General features: G+C 46.3%; 2 protein-coding genes across 2 annotated transcripts in view; both read right to left on the bottom strand.

Moving 5' to 3' along the window:
* Positions 1-19,091, bottom strand: part of LOC126068813 (melanoma-associated antigen B3-like) — a 46,918-nt gene extending 27,827 nt beyond the window's left edge. Inside the window, exons 1-3 of the mRNA XM_049871511.1 lie at positions 18,090-19,091; positions 15,586-15,665; positions 15,159-15,341 (exon numbers count right to left, since the gene is read on the bottom strand). Coding sequence (XP_049727468.1) covers positions 15,159-15,341; positions 15,586-15,665; positions 18,090-19,091 — 1,265 coding nt within the window. The remainder of the gene's footprint in view (positions 1-15,158; positions 15,342-15,585; positions 15,666-18,089) is intronic.
* Positions 19,092-25,607: 6,516 nt separating this feature from the next.
* On the bottom strand, positions 25,608-26,663 carry LOC126068812 (melanoma-associated antigen B2-like). The gene has a single exon (XM_049871510.1). It carries the CDS (start codon positions 26,661-26,663, stop codon positions 25,608-25,610), a length of 1,056 nt encoding a protein of 351 aa, XP_049727467.1.

The raw sequence follows: 26,663 nt of genomic DNA, 5'->3' as shown, positions 1-26,663 counted from the left end.
CTCCACACATTCTAGACATCTCAGTTTAACTCTGTGGACTACCCAAAAGCAAACCAAACCTGTTTCTGTCAAGTTGATTACAACTCTTGGTGACCCCGTGTGTGTCAGGGTAGAACTGTGCTCCATAGGTTTTTCAGCGAGTGATTTTTCTGGAAACAGATCGCCAGGTATTTCTTCCGAAAAACCAAAAGTTTTTTTTTTTGACTCAAAAAGCCAAAAGTTTTCCCCCGATGAATAAACTGCTGGTTGAGTTAAACATCATTTGGAGAGAGCCTTGGCTACAATTATCTTTTCCCCATGTTTATTTTTAACAATATAGGTATTATAACAAAATCATTTATTTTAATATTATCTTTTAAAATTTTGAATTTCAAAAGATATTACTTTCAAATTTGGTTTCAAATTTTGTTGAAAAAGTAATACATGCACATGGTACAAAAATTCAAATACTAAAAAATTGTTTTAATGGAAAGAATGTGCTATTCCCCCAAATACAACAATTGTTAAGAGTTTTGTATTCTAGTGGTAACCTGGAAACCCTGGTGCTGTTGTGGTTAAGTGCTATGGCTGGTAACCCAAAGGTTAGCAGTTCAGATCCAAACAAAACCCAGTGCCATCGAGTCTATTCTGACTCATAGTGACCCTGTAGGACAGAGTAGAGCTGCCCTATAGAGTTTCCAAGGAGCGCCTGGCGGATTTGAACTGCTGACCTTTGGTTAGCAGCCGTAGCAATTAACCACTACACCACCAGGGTTTCCAAGTTCAAATCCGCCAGGCGCTAATTGCAAACTCTACGGGGAAGCTCTACTGTGCCCTATAGGGTTGCTATGAGTCGGAATCTACTCGACGGCAATGGGTTTGGTTTTTCATTTTTTGAGTGGTAACTTTGGTGAAGGGTAAGACAGTACACAATTCTGGGGAAGGCAGCACAACTTATCCAAGGCAACGTCATGGAAGCTCTGTAGATGCATCCAAACTCCCTGAAGTACCAAATTACTGGGCTGAGGGCTGTGGGGACCATGCTCTCGGGGAACATCTAACTCAATTGGCATAACATAGTTTATAAAGAAAATGTTCTACCTTCTACTTTAGTGAGTTGCGTCTGTGGTCTTAAAAGATTGTGAGCACCAATTTAAGATACTCCACTGCTCTCACCACATCTGGAGCAAGGGAGAATGAAGAAAACAAAAGACACAAGGGAAAAATTAGTCGAAAGGACTAATGGACCACAACTACCACAGCCTCCACCAGGCTGAGTCCAGCACAACTAGATGGAGCCTGGCTACCACCACTGACTGCCCTGACAGTGATCACAATAGAGGGTCCCAGACAGAGCTAGAGAAAAATGTAGAACGAAATTCTAGCTCACCAAAACGAAGGCCAGACTTAGTGTCTGACAGAGACTGGAGAATCCATGAGAGTATGGCCCCTGGACAGTGGATTGCCAGGCATTTCTTCTGAGTTACCTTTGGTTGGACTCAAACTTCCAACCTTTCGATTAGCAGCCCAATGGAAATTGTTAACCATTTGCACCACCCAGGGACTCTCAGTTCACAAAAACTGGATGTTTGATGTCTTGGTCATCTTGCTAGTTTCCTTTTAGCTTCTGTCTGTTCTTTTGGGTGCTCCCTAAGACATCTATCTTAGGGCCACATTCCACCAGAGATGCAAGCATCTCCTTCATGTTTCTATTATTTTAGAAGACTCCACGCCTGGAAAGCATTTAAAAGTGCATTAAACATAACATGCACTCGAAGAGGTATTTTTTGACTCTGTGGTCAATCCAAAACCAAACTAAGTGGTAACTTTGGTGAAGGGTAAGACAGTGCACAATACTAGGGAAGGCAGCACAACTTTTCCGAGATAACATCATGGAAGCTCCATAAACACATCCAAACTTCCTGAGTTAGGCTGGGGGCTACGAGGACTATGCCCTCAGGGAACATCTAGCTCAATTAGAATAATATAGTTTATAAAGAAAATGTTCTACATCCTACTTTTGTGAGTGGCATCTGGGGTCTTAAACGCCTATGAGCAGCCATCTAAGATACTCTACTGGTCCCACCCCATCTGGAGCAAGGGAGAATGAAGGAAACCAAAGACACAAGGGAAAGACTAGTCCAAAGGAATAATGGACCACAACTACCACAGCCTCCACCAGGCTGAGTCCAGCCAACTAAATGGACCCCAGCTACCAACACTTTCTGCTCTGACAGGGATCACAATAGAGCGTCCTGGACAGAGCTGGAGAAAAATGTAGAACAAGATTCTAACTCATAAAAATAAAAAAAAGACTTATTGTCTAACAGAGACTGGAGAAACCCCGAGAGTATGGCCCCGAACACCCTTGTAGCTCAGTACTGAAGTCACTCCTGAGGTTCGCCCTTAGGCCAAAGATTAGGCAGTCCCATAAAACAAAAGGAGTCTAAATGGGCACACCAGCCAGGGGTAAGGAGCAGAAGGCAGGAGAGGACCAGAAAGCTGGTAACAGGGAACCCAAGGTCAAGAAGGGGAGAGTGTTGCCATGTGGTGGGGTTGGCAAGCAATGTCACAAAACAATATGTATATTAATTGTTTAATAGGAACTAGCTTACTCTGTAAACCTTCATCTAAAGTACAATGGAAAAAAAATTTAGTTTCCTCTTAGGGGAGGATAGATAGTAAGGGGAAGATATGAAGTAAAGTGTAAGTGGCAATGAACTGGACTCAGGTTAAAGACTTTTTATTTTGGATCATAGTAAAAGGGTAGCTAGACAGACCCTCAGTAATGAAGAAAGGAGACTTGCATTCTCTTCATTGATGCAGAAGTTACTGTCACAGCTAAGACTCAATTCCTAGGTTTCTTTGTATTTGTGCTTAAACTAAAGTATAATGGTTCAGAGCATAAGTCGGGAGAAAGATCTGAAATCCATCACTTACTGTGACTTAAAGCAAACAAGGTTCTCTGAACCTCCATTTCTGCATCTGTAAAATGGGGTTAATAATAGAGTTGATGTATGAACTAACATATGCCAAAAGATTAACATGGAAGATGGTACATAGAAAACACTCAATAAATTTTAGCTATCATCATTTTCTTTGTTCCATAAAGATAGTTCCCATGTCTGTTATTGCTTAGTATTCTATGCATTATTGGTTAGCAGAGTCCCTATCACATAGAATCCTTTTATAATTATGTGTCAGAAACCCTGGTGGTGTAGTTGTTATGTGCTACGGCTGCTAACCAAAGGTTTGGCAGTTCGAATCCACCAGGCGCTCCTTGGGAACTCTGTGTGGCAGTTCTACTCTGTCCTATAGGGTCGCTATGAGTCGGAATCGACTCAACGGCACTGGGTTTTTAAGTGACTACTTGGTAGGAAATAAATTATTTGACATTGAATGGAAGAAAATAATTAAAGCAGTAGCCAGAAGGTTATATAGTTAAGTAAAGATTTATGTTATATAACAAACCATGCCAAAATTTTGTGGCTCAAAATAATAGCCATTTATTTGATCATAAGTCTGTGGTTTCAGTTGGGATGGCACACCTCTGCACCATGTAGTGTTGCCTGGGTTTACTCCTCAGTTTCTGGTCAGCTGATGGTCCATGGCCTCACTCCCATGTCTCTTGCTTCGCTACCTATCTTTCTGTTGGCGGGGGCAAAGGAGATATCTAGGCTATTGTGCTCTCACCATCCAACAGGCTAAACTGCATTTGTTCACATGGGGTAGTGGTCACTAGGTATCTCTTTTCAAGCCTCTACTTGTGTCATGCTTCCTATTATCCCATTGAGCAAAATAAGCATTATGGCCATGGCCAGCGTCAGTATGGGAAGGGACTTCCCAATGCTTGGACAACAGGGAGGGTAATCAGTGTGGCCATTTATGCACAGGTGAAAAAAATGTACCAAAGAGATCTCATGATATTTGAGCATATTTATGGCAAAGGGAAATTTGCTGATGAAGAAAGCAGCATAAACTTCTTAAAGGAAAGATGAGTTTATCGGACCAAGAATTTTCAGGAGCCAGAAGGGTTCCTGGATGTCTCTTCCTCTGAAATTAAAAGGAGAGATGAATTGATGGCTTAAAGGGGAGATGTGGCTGCTAAGAGAAACCAGTGCAGTTTACAACCTTTCCAGTTACTGCTGAGTTGATTCCAACTCCTGGTGATCCCATGTGTGCCAGGGAACAACTGTACTCTGTAGAGTTTCCAAGGGCTGATTTTTCAGATTTGGAATTCCAAGGCTTTCTTGTGAGGTTCTCTGGTGGGACTAGAACCTCCAACCTTTTGATTAGTAGTCCAATGTAAAGGGTTAACCATTTGCACCACCCAGGGACTCTCAGTTCACAACAATGTCCCTTATTAACTGAAGACTGATGTCTTCTTCACCTGGCTAGTTTCCTTTTAGCTTCTGTCTATTATTTTTGGAGCTCCTGAAGACATCTATCCTAGGCCACATTCCACCAGAGATGGAAACATCTTCAGGATTGTATGATTTTAAGAGACTTCAAGCCTGGAAAGCATTTTTAAAATACATTAAACATAACAGGCACTAGAATGGTATTTTTTTTTTAATAAGCCTTCTTGCTGATTCTCCATAAATTCGAGATCATCTCAGTTTGACTGTGTGGTCTACCCAAAACCAAAGCAAACCTGTTCCTGTCAAGTTGATTACACTTCACAGAAACCCCATGTGTGTCAGGGTAGAACTGTGCTCCATAGGGCTTTCAATGAGGGAATATTATGGTAATGGATTGCCAGGCCTCTCTTCTGAGGCACCTCTGGATTGACTTGAACCACCAAAACTTTTCTCCCAATGAATAAACTGCTTGTTGGGTTTACATTACATAGAGACAGACATAGATCCAATTATTATTTCCCAGTGTTCATTTTTTAAAAAATTTTATTGTGCTTTCAGTGAAAGTTTACAAAGCAAGTCAGTCTCTCATACAAAACCTTACATACACCTTGCTATATACTCCTAGCTGCTCTCCCCCTAATGAGGCAGCACACTCCTTCCCTCCACTCTCTATTTTTGCGCCCATTCGGCCAGCTTCTGGCCCCCTCTGCCCTCTCATCTCCCCTCCAGACAGGAGCTGCCCATGTAGTCTCGTGTCTCTACTTGATCAAAGAAGCTCACTCCTCATCATTATCATTTTCTATCCCATAGTCCAGTCCAATCCCTGTCTGAAGAGTGGCTTTGGGAATGGTTCCTGTCTTGGGCTATCAGAAGGTCTGGAGACCATGGTCTCTAGGGTCCTTCTAGTCTCACTCAGACCATTAAGTCTGGTCTTTCTGTGAGGAATTGAGGTCTGCATCCCACTGTTCTCCTGCTCCATCAGGGATTCTCTGTTGTGTTCCCTGTCATGGCAGTCATTCATTGTAGCTGGGCAGCATCTAGTTCTTCTGGTCTCAGACTGATGGAGTCTCTGATTTATGTGGCCCTTTCTGTTTCTTGCGCTTATAATTTTACCTTGTGTCTTTGGTGTACTTCTTTCTCTTTTGCTCCATGTGGGTTGAGACCAATTGATGCATCTTAGATACCTGCTTGCTAGCGTTTAAGACCCCAGGAGCCATTCTCCAAAATGGGATGCCAGGCTACACTGGCCTTCGAAGACTTCAGTTTATTCAGGAAACTTCTTTGCTTTTGGTTTAGTCCAGTTGTGCTGACCTCTTCCGTATTGTGTGTTGTCCTTCCCTTCACCTAAATTAGTTCTTGTCCACTATCTAATTAGTGAATCCCCCTCTCCGTCCCTCCTTCCTCTCGTAACCATCAAAGAATATTTTCTTTTCTGTTTAAAGTATTTCTTGAGTTCTTATAATAGTGGTCTCATGCAATATTTGTCCTTTTGCAACTGACTAATTTCACTCAGCCTAATGCCTTCCAGATTCCTCCGTGTTATGAAATGTTTCACAGGTTCATCGTTGTTGTTCATCCATGCGTAGTATTCCATTGTGTGAGCATACCATAATTAATTTATCCATTCATCCATTAATGGGCACCTTGGTTGCTTCCATCTTTTTGCTATCGTAAACAGTGCTGCAGTGAACATGGGTGTGGGTATATCTGTTCATGTAAAGGCTCTTATTTCGCTAGGATATATCCCAAGAAGTGGGATTGCTGGATCCCATGGTAGTTCTATTTCTAGATTTCTAAGGAAGCGCCACATCAATTTCCTAATTGGTTGCACCGTTTTACATTCCCACCAGCAGTGTATAAGTGTTCCAGTCTCTCCACAACCTCTTCAACATTGATTATTTTGTGTTTTTTGGATTAATGCCAGACTTGTTAGAGTGAGATGGAATCTTATTGTAATTTTGATTTGCATTTCTCTAATGGCTAATGATTGTGAACATTTCCTTATGTACCTGTTAGCTACCTGAATGTCATCTTTAGTGAAGTGCCTATTCCTTTGCCCATTTTTTATTTGGGCTATTTGTCTTTTTGTTGTTGAGTTTTTGCAATATCATGTAGATTTTAGATATCGGAAATGCCATACTTAAAAAGTTCTTCCCAGTCTGTAGGTAATCTTTTTACTTATTTGGTGAAGTCTCTGGATGAGCATAGGTGTTTGACTTTTAGGAGCTCTCAGTTATCTAGTTTGTGTTATCTATTTTATGTTGAGAGGATTTGGGTGGGATTGTAACACCATTCTCACTCAGGTCACCTGTCTGATCCAATGTAAAGGGAGTTTCCCTGGACTGTGGCCTGCACAACCTTTTATCTCTCAAAAGATAAAAGGAAAGGGAAGCAAGCAGAGACTTGAGGACCTCATACCACCAAGAAAACAGCACCAAGAGCAGAGTACATCCTTTGGGCCTAGGGTCCCTACACCTGAGAAGCTCCTCGACCGTGTAAGATTGAGGACAAGGACCTTCCTCCAGAGGTAATGGAGAGAGAAGGCCTTCCGCTGGAACTGACACCCTGAATTTGGACTTGTAGCCTACTGGACTATGAGTGAATAAATTTCTCTTTGTTGAAGCCATCCACTTGTGGTATTTCTGTTGTGGCAGCACTAGATGACCAAGACAACACCCAATCAGTTCTAAGAATCTACCCTCTACTTACCTGAAGATCCTCTCTGATCAATGTCCATACCTTCATGGAACCATGATTTGGAATCCAGGTGATGCATATCTGTCCACAGCTCTTCAGCACCTCGAAGGAGTGACAGCAGAGATGAGTCTCTATAGGACACCACTTTTCTGCCTGGGTCCTTCCATCATCCTCATTCAGGATCATCAGCTTGATATCTACCAGAGACTGAGACTCCTGCATCTACTGACTTGAGGTGCCCTTCTTAGGCCCAGGCTCTCAAGTCCCTGAGAACTCTAAAGGATAAGAGAGGGGATGCTCAGCCTGACAGCCCTGCCTGGGGCTTTCGAGGTTTGAGAGCAGGTGCCAGTCGGTCTCTGGGTAATTCCTATATTTATGGGGTGTTCATCTTCCCAGTCCTCACTCATGGATGTCCTGATCTTGGTTCCTGTCTCTTGGACTAACGGCTTCCTGGGAAATGTCCCATCCCTCCAAGTCTTGAGTCATTTGCCTCCTGGAAACATTGCAGAGAATGGGTCCCTGTCCGAAAGCAATGTGAGACAGGGACGCTGCAGCACAAGACAAAGGGCCCAGGACAGGTGGTGGGCTGCCAGAGAAAATACACGGGGATCTAGTACATCACTTCATCAGCCAGACTTGGCATCTGTGTTTTTTATTTTTTTGTATGTGTGTGTATAACCAAATATATCCATTTATTTTTTTTATGGTGCTTTAGGTGGAAGTTTACAGCTGAAGTTAATTTCTGATACAAAAATATATACACATATTGTTATGTGACATTTATTTGCAATCCGTATAATGTGACAGCACACGTCCCCTTTCCACCCCAGGTTTCCCATGTCCCTTCATCCAGCTCCTGTCCATTCCTGCCTTCTCATCCTGCCTCTGGACAGGAGCCGCCCATTTGGTCTCCTGTATCTGCTTGAACTAAAAAGCACACTCTTCACAAGTATTGTTTTATGTTTTATAGTTCAGTCTAATCTTTGTCTGGACAGTAGGCTTCGGGAATGGTTTTAGTTCTGGCATCTATTTTGACTTCTTTCCTAAAAGGTTTACCTTCTACAGGAAAGGGGCTGTCCAAGTTGATTTTGTGAGCCTCTATGTTTTGAGGTTATCTGAGATAGCATAAGTAGATGATCATGATTTCAGTGAGAAGTATCTCTTTATCTCATTTATTCATACCACTCATTTATTTTGGTATTCTTATGGTTCTGGCTGTGTATTCCAACTCAGTGCTTTGAGCACAAAGATATTTTTTTTATCACCCGAGAGACATTTTGTAGTGGTGAGAAGAACAGTGAATTAAGAGACACAAGGTAAGCCTCTGGCTGGGAGGAGTGGAACAGTATGCGCTCCAGAGGGATTCAGACCAGGGTTCTAGTCCAGCTCTGTTATGTACTAGACTTGTCAACTCGCACACATTAGCAAACTTTCTGAGCCTCAGGTTCTTCATTTGTGAAGTGGATTTGATAAGTCCTGTTTTCCGGGATTGTTGAAATTCATGTAATGTATGTAAAGTACCTGGCAGAGTGCCTGGCACATTTTGAGACTTTATAGAATGGCAGGTATTACTATGATTATTTTGACCCTATAACCTGACCCTAAGAATGCCAGTAAATTTCCATTAGTCCTTAAAGTGGCCCAAGCCAGATTTGGCCCACCCCGCATGCGCAGAAGGGCCAGCTGGGACCGCTAATTGACCCCAACAGAGGACCCAGCAACAGGTGGAATGAATTGAAAAAAAATCATCACCCAGACCCTATTCCAAAGCCAGAAGTCCGACAGGAACCATGTTACCTCTTATTTCCTGGCCACCTTCTGGAATTTTTCCATCCCCGGTGTGCCTGCACAGTCACCGTAGCTCTAAGGGTCAGATCTGAGAAACATCCTCCCAGGTCCTTGCTCTGCGCATTGCAATAAAATATTTTCTCTTTGTCAAAGACCAGTGCCGAGGTTATTGGCAAGTCTGAACGTGCTGGACAGGGATCCACCTTCCTGGGTTCAGTAACAATTTTGGAGCCGGATGTGGGGCCAAAGTGTCCCACAGACCCCCTGTCTGGAGCCCGGCAGCAACTCGACCATGAGCAGAATGTCCACCGACCCTCAGCAACCATCCAGCCCCTTGTTCGGGAGGATCCTGTGGGCCTCCTAACTGCCACCGAGGCGACGACCAGCCCAGGCACTTTTGCTTTGAGAATTAGAAACTAACTCAGGAATGGAAGTCCACTAGGTAAGTGCCCTCAGAATTTCTCTTGTTAAGTGTGTAAGTGCTTGGAATTGGAGGTATCAGGAGGTATCTGCAGGATTGAAGTAGAACCAAGACAACCCCATTAGGGGGAACTGAAGCCCCACTAAGGTCATCCTCGTTACTCCCCCACTCCACCTAGCAGAGGGCAGAGAATGGGCGGCCTAGTTTGTGGTTGTTAGGTTCCAGTTCTGGTTCTGTGAATGTGAGTGAAAAATGGAAAACCCCTGGCGCTCTTTGTTTTTTCATGTGGATTCCAATACTGTTTGGGGTCACTTAACTATGCTATCATCTTACAGTTAGATCTGTTTTGAAAAACAGGAGGAAAATGGGATGAAATCCTGTAAGTACAAATCTTTATGTCTTTCTTGCAAAATAAAAACCTACAGGAACAGTGTAAGCTAATGGTACAGGGGAAAATGAAGGGGAGAAAAGCCCACCTGGAGAGGTGTGGGGCCAAAGCCAGGCAGTTAAAAGGGATGAGTGTTAGGGGGCCAAGGTCTTCTGGTTCCCTCAAGCCAGAGGCCCAAGGGGAAATACATGAACAGGAAGTTTTGGACTCATAGTGACCCTAAAGAGCAGTTCTACTCTGTCCCATAGGGTTTCCAAGGAGCGACTGGTGGACTTGAACTGCAGACCTTTTGGTTACCAGCCATAGGGTTTAACCATTGTGCACCAGGCTCCAGTTAAGGTGTAGAGAAGACTAAACTGGAGTATGTTAAAAGGATTGTGGTTAGGTTTATACATTTATCTGAATGTATTATGGATAGTGAATGTTTCTCCTACCTAATGTAAAGCAGACCTAAATGTATGCTAGAAATGAACATAGAATTAGAAATTAGAAATTACAGAGCATGTAACTCCGCCTTCAGCCAATGCTAAATTGGATATACTAAGAGGGGAACTAGGATTTGCCCAGCGGAAACACAGGCTTCTTGTTTATAGAGTGGGGGCTTAGATCGACCACTGAGCCGCCCTGAGATTTGCATTTATCCATACCCCTTCCACCTGGAGGTGTAGGCCCGGCAGCGTTACTCCTTTGGCGGAACCCTCTGCCACTCCTCCGGAAAATTGCTCCCAGGCCTCCTGAGTCAGAGAGTTCCAGTCCTGCACACACCCATAGTGGGATGCATTTTGGCCAGGACCTGCCCAAATTTCCTCACGGCAATTTCCACTGAGATAAGTGTCTGCCGCACTGGATCACAATGGCCAGCCTAGAGGGTTTATCTGGGTCCATACACCGTTCTCCACCTAACTCCAGAGGAACGGAACATGGTCTCAGAAAAGGCACGCCAAGAGACTGACAGGTTGCATAACCTCAACCCACAAAATGGCGTTAGACTCCCAGCAGCCCTGGTTGTACGTGCCCCAGATATCGGCTGGGGGCAGGACAGCTAGAACATGATAAAAATTGTTTGACAGCAAGGGACCCCAACACAGAAGAGCCTTAGGAACGTTCAGGATGTACTACAAGGCCCCAAGGAAAATCCCTCCAGTTTCCTAGAACGGGTGTAGGAAGCATACCGGCATTTTACTGACATAAACCCTGAAGACCCAGAGAATGCCCGGTTCCTAAATAATGAGTTTCATCACCCAGGAGTGCCCCCAACATCAGGTGGAAACTTCAGAAGTTAGAAGGAGGTCTAGGAATGACTACTTCACAGCTTCTTGAGATTGCCTTTAAGGTCTTCAATAATCGGGACCAGGTACAAGTAAAAAGGCCGTGCTCCTGGTAGCAGCTCTCGGAGGTTACCTGCCACCCAGGCAGATCTCATGTTGAATAAGTCCTCAGCCCCAAAAGGACCAGTGGACAACCCAAGGCCACCTAAGCCCCAGACAGTGTGTCTACTGCAAATAGTAAGTCCACTGGAAAAGAGATTGCCTCTGGCAGCCAGCCTAGCCCGAGAAGGAATCCCATAAGAGATTCTGCAGCTGTCAGCCAGTGACTTGGACTGATGGGGCCCTGGGGCTCCCCTGCAACCCACAGGGAACCCCAGGTTGCAATAACAGTGGGAGGACAACTTACTGACACAACAGACCAGAGAACTGGAAAACATGGCCTCTGTTGCTGTCCCAAGCACACAGAAGACTCTCCAGCCACCCCAGGCAGGGACAAGTGTGCAGTCCCAGCCATCAGCCAGCGTCACTGGCAGGGCGGAGAGCTGCCAAACACAGGCAGAGGTGCCACACAGCTTCAGGGCCTGACAAGACGGTCATCTTCCTTAACTCGCCTCACACCCTGTGAGGGCTGTGACAGTAAAAAGTGTCTCGGGTGGTGGGACTGGAGGAAAGAAAGCCTACTAAAAAACTAGAGATGCCTTTTTGGAGTAATGTTTGGTCAACAGAGGTGGCAGGTATACACTGCCTCCAGCACCAGTAGGGACAGTCTCACATAATTAAATGATCAGGCAGCCAACCAAGGTGTTAAACAAAACCCCCGAAACTTGCTTTGCTTTAATTCCTCATCTTCAGCTACCAGGAAACCCCCAGTGCACTGAATGTGATACACACAGAGCTTGTGAATGGGGCTTTGACCTCGAACAGAGCAGAAAACAGGTGGTTGTAGATTTTCCAAGGACAGGTGTTATACCAGAACACGTGATGCACCTGATCATAAAGGCAGCTCATGAGAGCACACATTACAGTCCACATGCTATGTTTCACTGGCTAGCCAAACTGGTTAAAGGGCCTAATCTACAAAAGACTCAACAATGCATCACCTGCATGAAGAACAAGCCAAAACAGGCCCACCACGTCCTAAGCCTTGGGTACATGCTGGCGGGACTGGACCCGGAGAAGACTGGCAAGTGGACTTAACAGTTATGCCAATGGCTCCAGGAGGTTTCAAGTATCTTTTAGTGTTTATAGATACCCCCTTACCTTAATGGTAGAAGCCTTCCCCACTGAACGGAAAAGGCATCCGAGGAAAGCAAGGCTGTCCTCAGTGAAATGATTCCTGGATTTGGCCTACCTTATTCAATTCAAAGCGATAATAGAGGAGCCTTTGTATCCAAAGTCAGGACATTTATGAATTTGGTGGGAGCTACATGCTCCCTGGAGACCACTACTGTTACTACTACTGCCATGACTGGGTGTTTAAAAGGTCTAGTTAGAAACCTAAGCTAGTGTGGGCAATGTGGGTGAATACTTGTATCCTAAGAGACCAGTCTGCCCTGGATCAAGCTGCTACATTGCCCTGTTGAGAGTCCGGGTGGCCCCTAGAAGCTGGCTCCAACTGAGCCCTTATGAAATGTTGTATGGGAGACCTCTCCTTAAGGCAGCCTGGGGATGTAGTGCTCCAGATGACCCTTAAGTAGTCCAGGAACTTAGTGTTTCCGGGTATCTTAGGTAAAGCTTCTACTTCAGTCTTCTGGGCCAGGGGTGAGGACGACTTGCATTTCAGTGGTTACTGGGGTGTGTTCTGCTTATACAGGGCAATTTCCTTCACTTCTCCTAGCACGTAAGCAACATTTATTGGCCTTTCTCTTTGCCCTCCTAAATCTTAGGGGTGGAGCAAGGCAGCAGAAGTTGGGTGAGTAGCAGTGGTGCCCAGAAGTTGGAACCCATCAGCGGGTGTACAGTGTTTATGGGGAGGTTGTTTTAATTAGATTGAACAGAAAATCTCTCCGAGTGTATGAAAGGGCCTGGCAGCAGGAGAAAACCAATAACATTTCTGGTGGCAGTATAGCAGAAGGGTCGTGGACACCATCTCCCTGGGTTAAAATCTTGGCTCTGCTAGCTTTTGGTTTGGGGTCAAGGGATTTCACTTCCAAGTGGCTAAGATAAACTGAAAACCACTTAGACATTTATATTTCTTTTTGTGAGTTTGGTGGGGAAGGTAAGGGGAAGACTTAAGCTCTCCTTTTCTACCTTCTATGTCTTCTTTGCCTGCTACCTCCAGGAGATAATCATTCCTTGCCTGTTCCTAGGTCCCTAAAACTCCACCACATGTCAGCAGGAAGTAGCCAGATGAGTAGCCGACTCTTGTTCCTTAAGGTTAAGGAATTGCTACATATCAAGGGAAGATTGTAACCTGACTCTATGAGTCCCAGTAAATTTCCATTAGTCCTTAAACCTGCCTAAGTCAGATTTGGCCCACCCAGCATGTGCAGAAGAGCCAGCCATGACCTAATTGATCATAAGAGGGGACACAGCAACAGGTGGAATGAATCAGAGGAGAAATCATCGCCTGGACCCTATTGCAAAGCAAGAGGTCTGACAAGAACTGCATCACCTCCTGTTTCCTGGCCACCTTCTAGAATTTTCCCTCCCAAACACCGTGGCTGCCATCTTGCTGGACAAGTCACATGTAGGCCCCGCTTCTCTGTAGCTCGGGGAGTTGAATCTGAGGAACATCTTTCTGGCTCCTTGCTCTGGGCATTGCAATAAAGTTACTTTTTTTCTCAAAGACTGGTGTCCAGATAATTGGCAAGTCTGAGTACGCTGCACAAGGACCAACCTCCCTAGGTTGAGTAACAAGCCCAGAGGGCCACCCAGCCCAGTAGGATTTTTTTTTTTAAGAAATGGGAGATGTCAGAAAATACGTAGTGCTCTCGGACAAAGGAAATCAGATCAGCCAAAACGCTACTTAGCAAGGAAAACTAAGGTTTTCCCATTGGAGTATCTTTTATATTTGGGGTATGAAGATGTCTTTCCCAGCTGGATACAACTGAAAGCCCTGAGAAGTTGTTTCTAAGGTTAGCCGTTTCCTTCCTTCCAAGCTATATTTCTGTCCTCAAACAATCAAAGAGACAGTTGTCATTGAGCCGCTTCCAAGTCACAGCGACCCACTAGGACAGAGTAGAACAGACCCACAAGAATTTTCTCGGCAGTAACCTTTATAGAAACAGATCATCAGTCTTTCTCCCACTTAATTGTGGAGCCACCAGAGCTCCTTCCCCAAAATCTAGACCTCATTTAGAGTTTGCCAACTTGCCCACAAAATAACCTAATTTGAATGCCCTTCTATTTGAGAGTACTTTGGCTCCTGCAGACCAGGGCCAAGTGATAGTCCAGAAGCTGCTGAGCATCCCACCTCAAGGGAGTGTCGCCCTTATTTCTCAGGAAGTCCCTGGACACGTTGTACATAAGACACCTACTCAGTGTGTGTGTTCAAATGAACTGGTACAAGAGCACAGCACACCTTCCAGTTCTGCCCCAGGTGGGGATTTCTCTCTGGTTTACCCACCATCCCAGAGTCACTGTGAAGAGCTGGTTTCCACTCCAGGCTCAGCCTCTCTATGCTATGACGCATCATGGGAGTGTCTGGCCCTGTGCACCACTCCCACCTTAAAGCCTAACTTAAAATAACCTTACACTGAGGCCTCAGGGCATTTACACCTCACTGCTCACATCTGAAAGTCCCATCTTACCCTTCTTTTTACTTATCCTTTAGTTCATAGAGAGAGTATCTTGCCCTCTTCCTTATATAACTGCTCTTGCTGTAAAACCTATGGACAGAGGCTGAGATTTCATCGTCTTAGAATTCCAGCAATATCAAGATACTTCCAGGAGCACATGCTCAATTAATGTTTGGAGAATAAAAGAACAAGTAGGTAAGAGGACAAATAATAAATTTAATAGATTGAATTTCCTAAGCAAATCCATGTATATATCACACAGCCTCACTAAAAGAAAAGTGAATGATCTGCCTCAGACTTGACTAGGGGTGGGAAGAGCTGTTGGATGGGGCTCTGGAATGTGCACTGGCCCTTGGAGTAGGATCAGCCCTGGCTGCAGCTCTGGCTCGAGGTCTCCTTATCTCTCAAAGCCTCTTCATAGTGCAATGGGAAAGCACTGGGGAATGTATCATATACCTTGGCCCCAAACTGCAGGACTTTTTTCTTGTTGGCTTCAGTGTGGGCTCTGGGACCCACAGGAATTCATAGGATGGAGGATCACTGTTGGGTACCTGCTGGTACTCCAGGTACTTTTCCTGCACCAAATCTTTGGTGAGGAGCTTCCTGGGCTCCCCATCAATGAAATGTCCCCACCTATCGTAGATCCCCAGCACATTCAGCAATTTCCAGATCTCTACCACAGTGGCCCAGTTGCCATTCCTGTAGATCACACCCAGGAGAGGCCTCAGGAGTCCATTCTTAGCAAAGCCCGTTTCCCATTAGCTCTTGTACACGCAGCACCTGCAGCAGCAGTGTTCGTGGATGGGGCTCTCTGAGGCCCCTTGGGAATGTGAGCAGCAGGGGAGCTCTGGGGGGGGCCCAAAAGGAGGAGAGGATGAGGACAGGGACCATTCCTCCTCCGCTGCAGTGGCCTGAGCACCCTTGTCAGGGGCGCGGAGCTTACTCTTCTGACCACGTGGCCTGATGTTTCTGGTCAAGGACAGTGGGCAGGAGTGTGGGAGGAGGGTAGGTGATGTGTGTCCACTGGAGGAGGGAGGCTGAGAGGGTGTGCACCCCTTGAGCAGAGAGATGCCTCCTTGGCTTTAACAATGACTGCCTCTGCAGTTTTTCCTGGATGGCACTGCTCTAGGAACCCACAAGGCTCCTGATCTCCTGGTCAGCCTGTCCCGAAACCTTGTGGGGGAAGTTGGGGTGAGGCTTAAACTGCAGCCTGGCAGCCCTGCCTAGGCTTTGCTGTGGTGACAGCAAGGGCTGGCAGTGGGCTCCTCTGTACTGGGGTTAAGGGGTCCTCTCAGTCCACTTTCATGGACATCGTATCAACAGTTGGCAGGGCTTGGGCCCCTTGTCTTTTTTACTCTGAACTTGACACATCAGAGCCCCTGGGACAGTGTAGAAGGAAGGGAAGGGGCAGCCCGGCCACCATCCCTGGCAGAGAAGACCCCCGGTCCTGACAGTTCAGTGCGGCCCTTTCTTTCCTGGGATCCTTGGAGGGCTCAGTCCCTGTGCGTAATACATGTAATGCATGTAAAGCACCTAGTACAGTGCCTGGCATGTTCTGGGTCTTCAAAGAATGGCAGTTATTACTAGGATTATTTGGACCCCAGATGAAACCACCCACCTCTCTGGGGTTTTTTCTTATTTTAATCCAGGATGTGTCAGTGAATATGCAGGAAAACCAAATCAGCCAAAATGCACCTTAGGAAGGAAAACTGGGTAATATTTTTCATCAGGGAGTATGTTTTTTAATGTGGGTGTGGGGTAGACTTCCCCAGCTGGATAGAACACAACGCCCTAGAATTATTGTCAAGGACAACCATTCACCCTCCCAGCTGCCCTTCCAAGTCACCTGTTTTCACTGATATCTCCACCAACAGAAATCTAGTTTTCACTTGGAGTTTGCCAAAGACACTCAGGATAACCTCATTCAAATGTCTGTTGCATGGAGTGGGCTCTGGCTCCCCCAGCCTAAGACACAGTGCCAGAACAGTGGCTTCTTGACATCTCACCTCAAGGGAGTATCACCCTACTTCTCAGAATCTTCCTAGAAATAATGTGCGTAACACACCCAGTCAGTGCACGTGTTCAACTGCACCAGGAGGAGAACACAGGACACTTTTCAGTCCTGCCCCTGGTGGGGATTTCTCCCTGGTTTACCCACAATCCCAGGGTATCTGTGAATAGCTGGTTTCCATTCCAGGCTCAGCCTTTCGGTGCTGAGAAATATCATGGGTTTTTGTCTGGCCCTGCGCACCCCTGTGGAAAGCCACATTTAATCCACTCCTCATCCCCCCCCTCCCCACTGCATGCAATCTAATTACCTCCACTGAGGGATCAAAGTGTCCCAAACTGCCATGCCTCAGGGCATTTACACTAGAGAGCTCTCATTCCAAACCTCCCCCCTTCTTACTCTTTTTACTTGTCCTTTGGGTCACCATCTTCCTTACATGATGGCGGCTTCTAGACCCTAAACTTCTATGGCAATGGTTAGTCTTGTTTTTTCTTTTTTCTTTAAACATTCCCAGCATTAGCACTGCATCTTCCAAAGAGCACATGCTCAATGAATCTTGGAGGTATAAGTGAGTAGGTGAATAAACTAACAAATGAACAGAAAAATAACCCCATTACCGACGAGTCGATTCCGACTCACAGTGACCCTAAGGACAGAGTAGAGCTGCTCCATAGGGTTTGCAAGGAGTGGTTGGTGGATTCAAACTGCCAGCCTATTGGTTACCAGCTGATTTGGTTACCGGTCCTGTGCAACGAGGACTCCTAATTTATTAATTTCTTCTACATTAAATAAGTTAAGCAAATATAGTTATGCATCTTTTTATTTTATTTAATAACAGACTGAAAGAGATTCAAAAACCAAACAAAATTTATTGCTTTTGAATCGATTCCTACTCATAGCAATCTTATAGGACCTTGTAGAGATTAACTAAAAAAACCAAACCCATTGCCTTTGAGTTAAAAGCTAAATATTGACTATCTTACTTTTTTCTCTATTTCTTGTATCTTTTTTTACTGCTGTGTTCTTTACATTTCTAAGAAATGCCTGTTCGAATGTCATGTTATTTTCCTTCAGATCACTAAAATGGAAGGTTCCCCCCCTTTTTTTTCTTTCCCAAAATAGCAAAGCTCTTTATCTTAAACTTGAGAAACATCGATAAATGTGTTATCCATGTCATTAATGAACTTAGATTATAATGCTAAAAACAGCCTTCACTTGAAAGGGTTAACATTTGAAAAATAAAGAAAGAACATACAGTTAAATCCCTAAGTGACCTACATAGAGCAGAAACAGAAAGGTATGATACACTGTGTTCCCTCCTGTCCCACCCAGCCCTCCACTACTTGGAACGATGACTGCCCTCACAATGTGAAGAATCTGCCTCATGCTTCACTAGGCCTGGGAGGAGCTGCTGGACCTGGCACGGGAGCATGCACTACACTGGCCATAGCAGTAGGATCAGCCTGGTCTGGAACTGTGGCTCTGGCTCTCTCTTCCTCATCTCTCAAGGCCTCTTCATACAAGGATGGGAGAGCACTTGGCACAGTATCATTGATCTTGGCCAAAAACTCCAGGATTTTCATCTTGCTGGTTTCAGCATGGGCTCTGGGACCCCAGAGAAATTCATAGCTTGGAGGATCACTGTTGGGCACCTGCCGGTACTCCAGGTATTTTAGCTTCACAAAATCTTGGGTGATAAGTTTCCTAGGCTCCCCAAACATGAAGTGCCTCTTCCCTGCAAAAATTTTCATCTTATTCAGGAATTCCCAGATCTTCTCCTCACTGGCGCAGTTGCCATTCATGAAGATCACGCCCAGAAGAATCATCAGGAGACCAGTTTTTGGCAACCCCCTGCCACGATTCAGCCTCCCATTGTTCGGGAGGTCCATTTTGCTCACAAGGGCATAGGAGTGCTTGATGGAGTCGATTTCCTTTAAGGCGATGCCAAAGACCACCTCCATGCTGAAAGAAGCTCTCCTGAGGATCTCGAGGAAGCGTTTCTTGTACTTTTTGTTGACAATCTTCAGCATGTCTTCCTTCATGACGAGCTTTTTCATTTTATACTTTTGCACCAGGAACTGCACCAGTGTACCCACCTTCTCGGTTAGAGGGTCTCTGCGGGACCGCTTAGTGGATGGTTGGTCCTGGGAGGAACATCGCCTTTTCTTACCTTTGCTCTTGGCACCTGCATAAGATCTTGTTCGTGAAGCCCCTGGAGAAGTAGTGAGGGTGGATAGGGCTCTCTCAGGGCCCTGCAAAGTGCTACGTGACTTAGCACCAGGCTTTCTCTGGGTAGTACGCCCAAAAGGAGGAGCTGAAGAGGAGGGAAACTTTTCTTTTGCTGTTGCCATGGCCTGAGCACCCCTGAGAACCTTGGTCTCACCTTGTTTCTGCTGGCGTTTCTCACGTACACAGAGATTACTCTTCTGAGTGTGAGGCATGACTGGTCAGGGACACAGACAAGAGGAGAGAGAGAAGGACAACAGGTGACGTATGCTCCCTGGAAGAGAGAGGAGAGACAGAGTTAGCACCATAAGTAGGGAGATACCACTTAGGCTTTAAGAAGGCACTGCTACAGGTTTGCTTGAAGGCACTAATCTAGAAAATTTAGAGGGTTCCTGTGCTCCTGGTCATCCTGTCCCCTGAGAACCCTGTGGAAGTAATTAGAGTATGCCTGAGGCTGCATCCTGCCAGCCTTGCCTGGGTCTTACTAGACCTGAAAACAGGAATTGGCGGGTCTAGACTCTTTGGGGTCTCTTCTGTACTGGGATAGGTGGCCCGCTCACTTAACGCTCAAGACCGTTATGTCAACTGTTGGCAGGGCCTTCACCTTCGCCCCCGCCCCCCAGCGATGCTCTAAATTTGACGCATTGAACCAGTGTCCCTGTCTTCCTGGGACCACCTAAGAGAAAGTGAAGTAGCACCCTCTCAGGGGGCACTGAATGCTGATTGCTCAATTGGGCCCTTTCTGTTTTGGGTTCCTTGGAGACCTCAGTAGTCATTCAGAGTCTTTATCTTGGCTCTAAGTAGGGCCTGAGAGCCCTAACTGTCTATAGTTAAGGCCTGGGGCACGTTCCTCTGCTGATCTGAGGCCCTTCCCCTCAAATCAAGGCTCTCACCAACCTGACAGCAGCAAAAAGAAAGGAGGGTTCAAACACACCTCCAAAGACCGCAAGCAGGAACTGTCTGCCGCTTCCACTTTTCTGTGGTGAGTGATAGCATCAGTCCTCATACTGGGTCCTCACTGTAACTCCTGTTAGGTCTCCTCCCTCTCCAGAATTGGGGCTGCTCCATTAGACAACAGTCCACACCTCCTTAGCCCCCTCCAGGAGGAAATGAGGGGGGCACCTCAGGGCGACACTTATTCTAGAGTTACCCCAGGTCGAGAGAAGAGGGCATACTCAGTTATGGGGCACCTGGTTCCCTCCCACCTCATACTGGAATTTTTCACTGACTCCTCTTAAGGACCAAGTGAACTCCCTTTGCAGAATCAGGCAGCCCCCATTAGACTAAGGTCCTCATCTCTCTGAGACCTTTCAGGTAGAAGTCTGGCTGAAACTGCATGGAACCTCCCAGGGCCAACACTAGGGCCGGGACTTTGTGGCGCTCATTGTTTGCATCTCATTTGTCCTCACGGTCTTCACCTTGATTCTAGCTAAGCCCAAGACTCCTCCCTCTGCAGACCTAGAACCCACTTCCCAAGACCTGACCCTCAAATCCCTGTGACTTTCCAAGCAGAACTTAGCCAGCTAGCTCTGGCGGCGTCTCCCAGGGCCAACAGCAGAAGCGGGACCTTGAGACGGGGTGGGGCGGACGCTTTGTTCTGGGGTGGGTGATCATCTCAGACCCTACTCAGAGTCCTTCCTCACCTTGACTCCTGACCGATCCTGGACGTACTCTCTCTGGGGTCAGAAGCCTAGCCCCTTAGAGAAAGGAACTAACCTTCCTGGACTTCCGGCACAGAGGCAGGCTGTCAAAATATGTCATATCCGGCCAAGGCTGTTGGGGAACCTCCAAGGGACAAGGCTATTGTGGGGGGCCTTCGACTGTCGACAACAAATGCAGGGCTCTATGGGATCGCACTGTTCTGGAGTGGATGGTCCCTTAGTGCTTACTCAGGGTCCTCATCTTGATACGTATGAGAGCCTGGGATTCTTGCCTATAGAAACCTGAGTCACAGGCTGAGAACAAGACTCTCACCTCTTGGATACCCTAGAGGGGGAACTCAGAGCGTGCCTCACACTACCCCTGCCTGGGGCCTCACAGGAGTGCTGGCTGGGTCAGCCCTCTGGGCAGACCCTCTTTTGGGGATAGGTCGCTCCATTAGCACTAACCTTCCAAACCTTATTCCAGTTAGGGAGAAGATTCCTCCCTCTGCACAAACGGGGCCGCCCCTCTGGACCAAGGCCCTCCCTCCCTGACGCTCTTAGTGCCGAAATGAGGGGGCACTTCAGGCTGAAAGCTCTGCCTGGTGCCTCCATGTCATCAAAACAGGGGCTGAGTTCTGTGAGGTCCTGTTCTACTTACTATTGGTGATCCCTTCCTAACACTCAGGGTCTCACCTTGACTCCTCTTAGTGTTTTTCTTGCTCTTCTGCCTCTGTGGACCTGGGGCCAGTCTCCCCTACACCAAAGTCCTCTCTTCCCTCTCTCCAGGTGGAAATAAGGGGGCTCCTTAACCTGACAATTATGTCATTGCCCCTCAGGGCTGAAGGTGTAAGGGTGGGGTGGGGATTTGTGGGACCTCCTCTCTTCTGCCCTGGGTGGTTCCCTCATTCATTATTCAGGGTCCTCAGCTTGATAACCTGACTTGTCATGGGACTCCATTCTCTGTTGATCTGAGGATGCTCCCCTCAGATCAAGGCGCTCGCTGACTTGGGTCCCCTGAGCTACATCTAGTCAGGAGTGTTCTGGAGCTGCAAGGACTGACAGCCAGGGCAGAAATCTATGGGACCCCACTGTTCTGGCTGGGTCCTTCAATCATGCTCAGTCAGGACCATCACCCTGATGTCTATCAAAGACTGAGACTCCTGTATCTACTGACTTGAGGTGCCCTTTTTAGGCCAAGGCTCTCAAGTCCCTGAGAACTCTCAAGGATAAGTGAGGGGATGCTCAGCCTGACAGCCCTGCCTGGGGCTTTCTAGGTCTGAGGGCATGTCATGTATTGACTTATGTACCCCACAAATGTATGTATCGATTTGGCTGGGCCATGATTCCCAGTATTGTGTGGTTGTCCTCCATTTTGGGATTGTAATTTTATGTTAAAGAGGATTTGGGTGGGATTATAACACTCTTAAGGAGGTTACATCCCTGATCCAATGTAAAGGGAGTTTCCCTGGGGTGTGGCCTGCACAACCTTTTATCTCACAAGAGATCAAAAGGAAAGGGAAGAGAACAGAGAGGAGGGGAGACCTCTTACAACCAGGAAAGCAACGCCAGGAGCAGAGTGTGTCCTTTGCTCCGGGGTCCCTGCGCGGAGAAGCTCCTAGTCTGGGGAAGACTGATGAGAAGGCCGACAGAGAGAGAAAGCGTACCCTTGGAGCTGACGCCCTGAATTTGGACTTTTCGCCTAGTTTACAAAGAAGAAAGAAATTTCTCTTTGTTAAAGCCATATACTTGTAGTATTTCTGTTATAGCAGCACTAGACGACTAAGAAAGAGCAGGTGCCAGCCAGTCTCTGGGTGATTCCTATAGAGTGTTGGTTTCCCCAGCTTTCCTACATGGGGGTCTCTATTTTGGCTCCTGTATCTTTGATTAAAAACTTGAGCAGTTTTTAAACAAAGAATGTGTGCCTGTCCCAGGAGCGATGTGAGATGAGGAAGCTGCAGCCCAAGGCAGGAGGCCCAGGACAGGTGGTATATTCTGCTGGGGAGGAGGGGGGGACTCACCTATTCCTTCTTTTCATCAGCCACACTTAGAGTCTCATGTGATTTGTGTTCTAATAGATATATTTTCTCAAGGCACGGGCTCTCCAGGATGATTTTGTGAGCCCCTCATCTTTTCAGGTTATCTGGCATTGTATATATAGCTGTTACCAAATACTATCTTTTTCTTATGAGTGTTGTTTTTGTTAGGTGCTGTCCAGTCAATTTCTACTCATAGTGTCCCCATGCAACAGAGTAGAACTGCCCCATGGGCTCTAATCTTTATGAGAGCAGATCACCACTTCCTTCTCCTTTGGAGCCACTGGATGGGTTTAAACTGCCAAACTTTTGGTTAGCAGCTGAGTGCTTAACCATTGCTCCACCAGGAGTAGTGAGAAGAAAAATGAATTTAGACATACCAAGTCAGTCTTTGTCTTGAAGGCTCCAGACAAATTCAAACCAGCGGTCTACTCCAGCTTGGTCATATACTAGAGTTGTGGACTCGTACACGTTACCAAACTCTCAGAGCCCCAGGTTCTTCGTCTGTGAAGTGGGTTTGATAAGCCCTGTCTTCTAGGGCTGGTGCATTCTGTGAAATGCATGTGAAGCACCTGGCAAAGTACCTGAAAAATATTGGGTCTTAAAATACTTGCAACTATTACAATGATTATTTTGACACCACACAATACCACCCTCCTCTCTGAGAATTTTTTGTTTTGTTTTCTCCAGGAAATATATGCAGTGCTCTAGGAGAAAAAGAAAATCAAAAACAAATCAGACAAGATACTTGCTTAGAAAGAAAAACTAAGTTATATTTTATATTAAGTCATTGCTGTTGAGTTGATTTCGGCTTAATGCGACTCCACGTGTTACAGAGTAGAACTGCACACATAGGGTTCTCTTGGTGGAAATTTTTGCAGAAACATATTGCCTGGCCTTTCTTCCGAGGTGCCACTGGGTGGGTTCGCACCTCCAACCTTCAGGTTAGGAATCAGGACAAACATGTTTGTCACCCATTAGGTAGTGTCTACTTTATCTAGTGCTGCTATGAGAGAAATACCACTAGTGGGTGGTTTTAACAAACAAATTTACTTTCTCACTCTTTAGGAGGCTTCAAGTCCGATTCCAGGGCACCTGCTGTAGGGGAAGGCTTTCTCTCTCTGTTGGCTCTGGGGGAAGGTTCCTGTCTTTTTTCAGCTTCTGTTTCTTGGTTCCTGGAGATGTCATGTGGCACGGTACCAATCTTCCCCTATCTGTGCTTACTTGCTTCACTGCTTGCTCAATCTGCTCTTTTATATCTCCATAGAGATTGACTTAAGAACCCCCTCCTCCCCAAAGAAAAAAGCCCCACAAAAACGCTAAACCCACTGCCACTGATTTGATTCCAAGTCATAGTGACCCTATAGGATGAAGCAGAACTGCCACATAGGATTTCCAAGGCTGTAATCTTTATGGAGGAAGAGGGCCACATCTTTTTCCAGTGAAGCCACTGGTGGGTTGACTTAAGACACTCCCTACACTAATAGTGTGCCTTTAACATAACAAAGAAAACCAATTCCCAAATGAGATTACAGACACAAGAATAGGGTCAGGAATTACAACAACTATTTGGTGGGGGGGAGAGCAATTCAATCCATATTAGGCCCCCAACCCAGTGCCGCCGAGTCAATACACAGTATGGTATTTAATGTGGATGTGGAGCAGACGGCCTCAGTTTAATGCAACACAAAACTCCTAGAATTGTTGTGAAGAAACAACTCACCCTCCTAGTTGCACTTCCAAGTCACCCCAATTTTGATTCACATCACCACTGCCAAAAGACTAGTCTTCACTTAGAGTTTGCCAAGTGACACTCAGTGTAAAGTAATTCTTAAGTCCTTTCAACGGCATGGGCTCTGGCTCCCCCAGCTCAACACAAGAGGCTTCTAACAGTGGATTCCTGACACAAAGGAGTAGCTCCCTATTTCTCAGGAACTCCTTGGACACGCTATGCAGAACACAACCAGTCAGAAAACCTGTTCAAGTACACTGGGACAAGGGGACAGGGCACCTTCCAATCCTGCCCCAGGAGATGATTCCTCTCTGGTTTGTCCACAAACCCAGAGTCACTGTGAAGAACTGGTTTCCATTCCAGGCACAGCCTAGCCAGGCTCAGACACATCATGGGAGGGTCTTACCCTGCTCACCCCTCACACAGGCTTATCTGGACTCCCTCCCCACCACCTCACCCCTACCTGCTCTTCTCACCCCCTACCCTTCCCTACCCTATGCTTCCTAACTTAAAATTCTCCCCACCCCCACTGAGAGATCAAAGTTTCCCAAGGCCCCAAACTGCCCTCCCTCAAGGCATTTACACTAGAGGGAACCCTGAAGTGCTCACTCCTTTTCTACTAGGCCTGAGGTCTTGGAGTGTATCTCAACCTCCTCCTTATTTCATAGCTGCTGTTGAACTCTAAAATCTATACACACGGACTTCGACACGTTTGCCTAAAGGGCCCTGTACTAGCATGAAGCCTTCCAAAGAGCAGACGCTCAATTGCTCTTTGGGGAAAATAAGAGCCAGGGAACAAGAGATCAAATCATCACGATTTATTTTCTACAACAGCTTTGAATAAGCTAAACATATCCAGGCACACGCATGTTTTACTTTAACCGAATGGAACACAGAAAACCAAGAATTAACCAACATTTATATTTATCCACCTCAATCTTGTGATCCCAACTATTGTGGATGTCTTTAATATTTCAAAGAACATCTCTATTCCGATACCACGTTAACTAGTTCTGGATTCAGAAAAATAGATTCAAGGATTTTCAATTTGTTTTACACAATACAAAACTCTTACACCTAAATCAAGCAAAAGAACAGCAGTAATGCATGAGAGTGAATTGAGATTCTGAATCCTAATAAACCTTGAAATAAAAGGAACATTTGAAAAATACAAAAAAAGAAAAAAAAAACGGGCTAAATCTATAAGTTACTCAAGTATAACAGGAATACAAGAAGACATACATGTGCTCCCTCCAGCCCCATGTTGCCTCCACTACTTAAAAGGTTAACAGCCATTTTCAACAACAAAGTGAAGAATCTGCTTCAGACTTCACTAGGAATGGGATGACCGGCTGGACTCACCCTGACACTAGCCCTGGCCCTGGCATTAGGACTAGCCCCGGCATTAGGACTAGCCCCAGCCCATTCTCTGCCTGTGGCTCTCTCTTCCTCATCTCTACAAGTTTCTTCATACAGGGCTTGGAAGGCACTGGAACATGTATTGTTGCCCTTGGCCAAAAACTCTAGGACTTTTATCTTGCTGGCTTTGGCTTGGGCTCTGGGACCCCACAGGAATTGGTAGCGTGGCGGATCACTGTTTGGCACCTGCCGGTACTCCAGGAACTTTGCCTGCACCAAATCTTTGGTGACAAGCTTCCGGGGCTCCCCAAAGATGAAGTGCGTCTTGCCATCGTACATCCCCACCATATTCAGGAATTCCCACATCTCCTCCTCGGTGGCACGGTTTCCATTTGTGTAGATCATGGCCAGGAGAGGCATCAGGAGCCCCTTCTTGGGAAACTCCCTACCACCACTCATATTCTCTTCCTCGGTGATCTCCAATTTGCTGACAAGGGTATAGGATTGACCTTTGGAATTGACTTCCTTCACGTCAAGGCCAAAGACCATCTCTATGTACTCAGAGGCTCTCCTCAGAATCTCGGGGAAGTGCTCCTTGTACCTTTTGTTGATGATCTTCATCATTTTTCCCTTCGTAATGTGCTCCTGCGTTTCATACTTGGACAGCAGGAACTGTGACAACATGATCACCCTCCCCGTTATAGGGTCTCTACATGACTTCTCATTGGGGGCTCGGGCTGAACAGGAACTTGGACCTCCCTCACTTTGGCCATTGGCCCCTCTAGGAGCTCTTCTGCCCGAAGCACCTGCAGCAGTGGTGGATGGGGCTCTCTGACACCCCTGGGGAGTGCGAGTAGCAGGGGAGCTCTGGGGAGGCCCCCCAAAAAGAGGAGGGGAAGAGGAGGGGGACCCTTCCTCCTCTGCTGCAGTGGCCTGAGCACCCTTGACACTGTGGATGTCACCTTGGGTCTGGCGACATTTCTCACGGGCACGGAGCTTACTCTTATGACCACGAGGCAT

Source organism: Elephas maximus, chromosome X (genome assembly GCF_024166365.1).
Source record: "Elephas maximus indicus isolate mEleMax1 chromosome X, mEleMax1 primary haplotype, whole genome shotgun sequence".
Classification (NCBI taxonomy): Eukaryota; Metazoa; Chordata; class Mammalia; order Proboscidea; family Elephantidae; genus Elephas; species Elephas maximus.
Note: the sequence above shows the minus strand (reverse complement) of the source record. Positions and strands in the feature narration are given on the sequence as shown.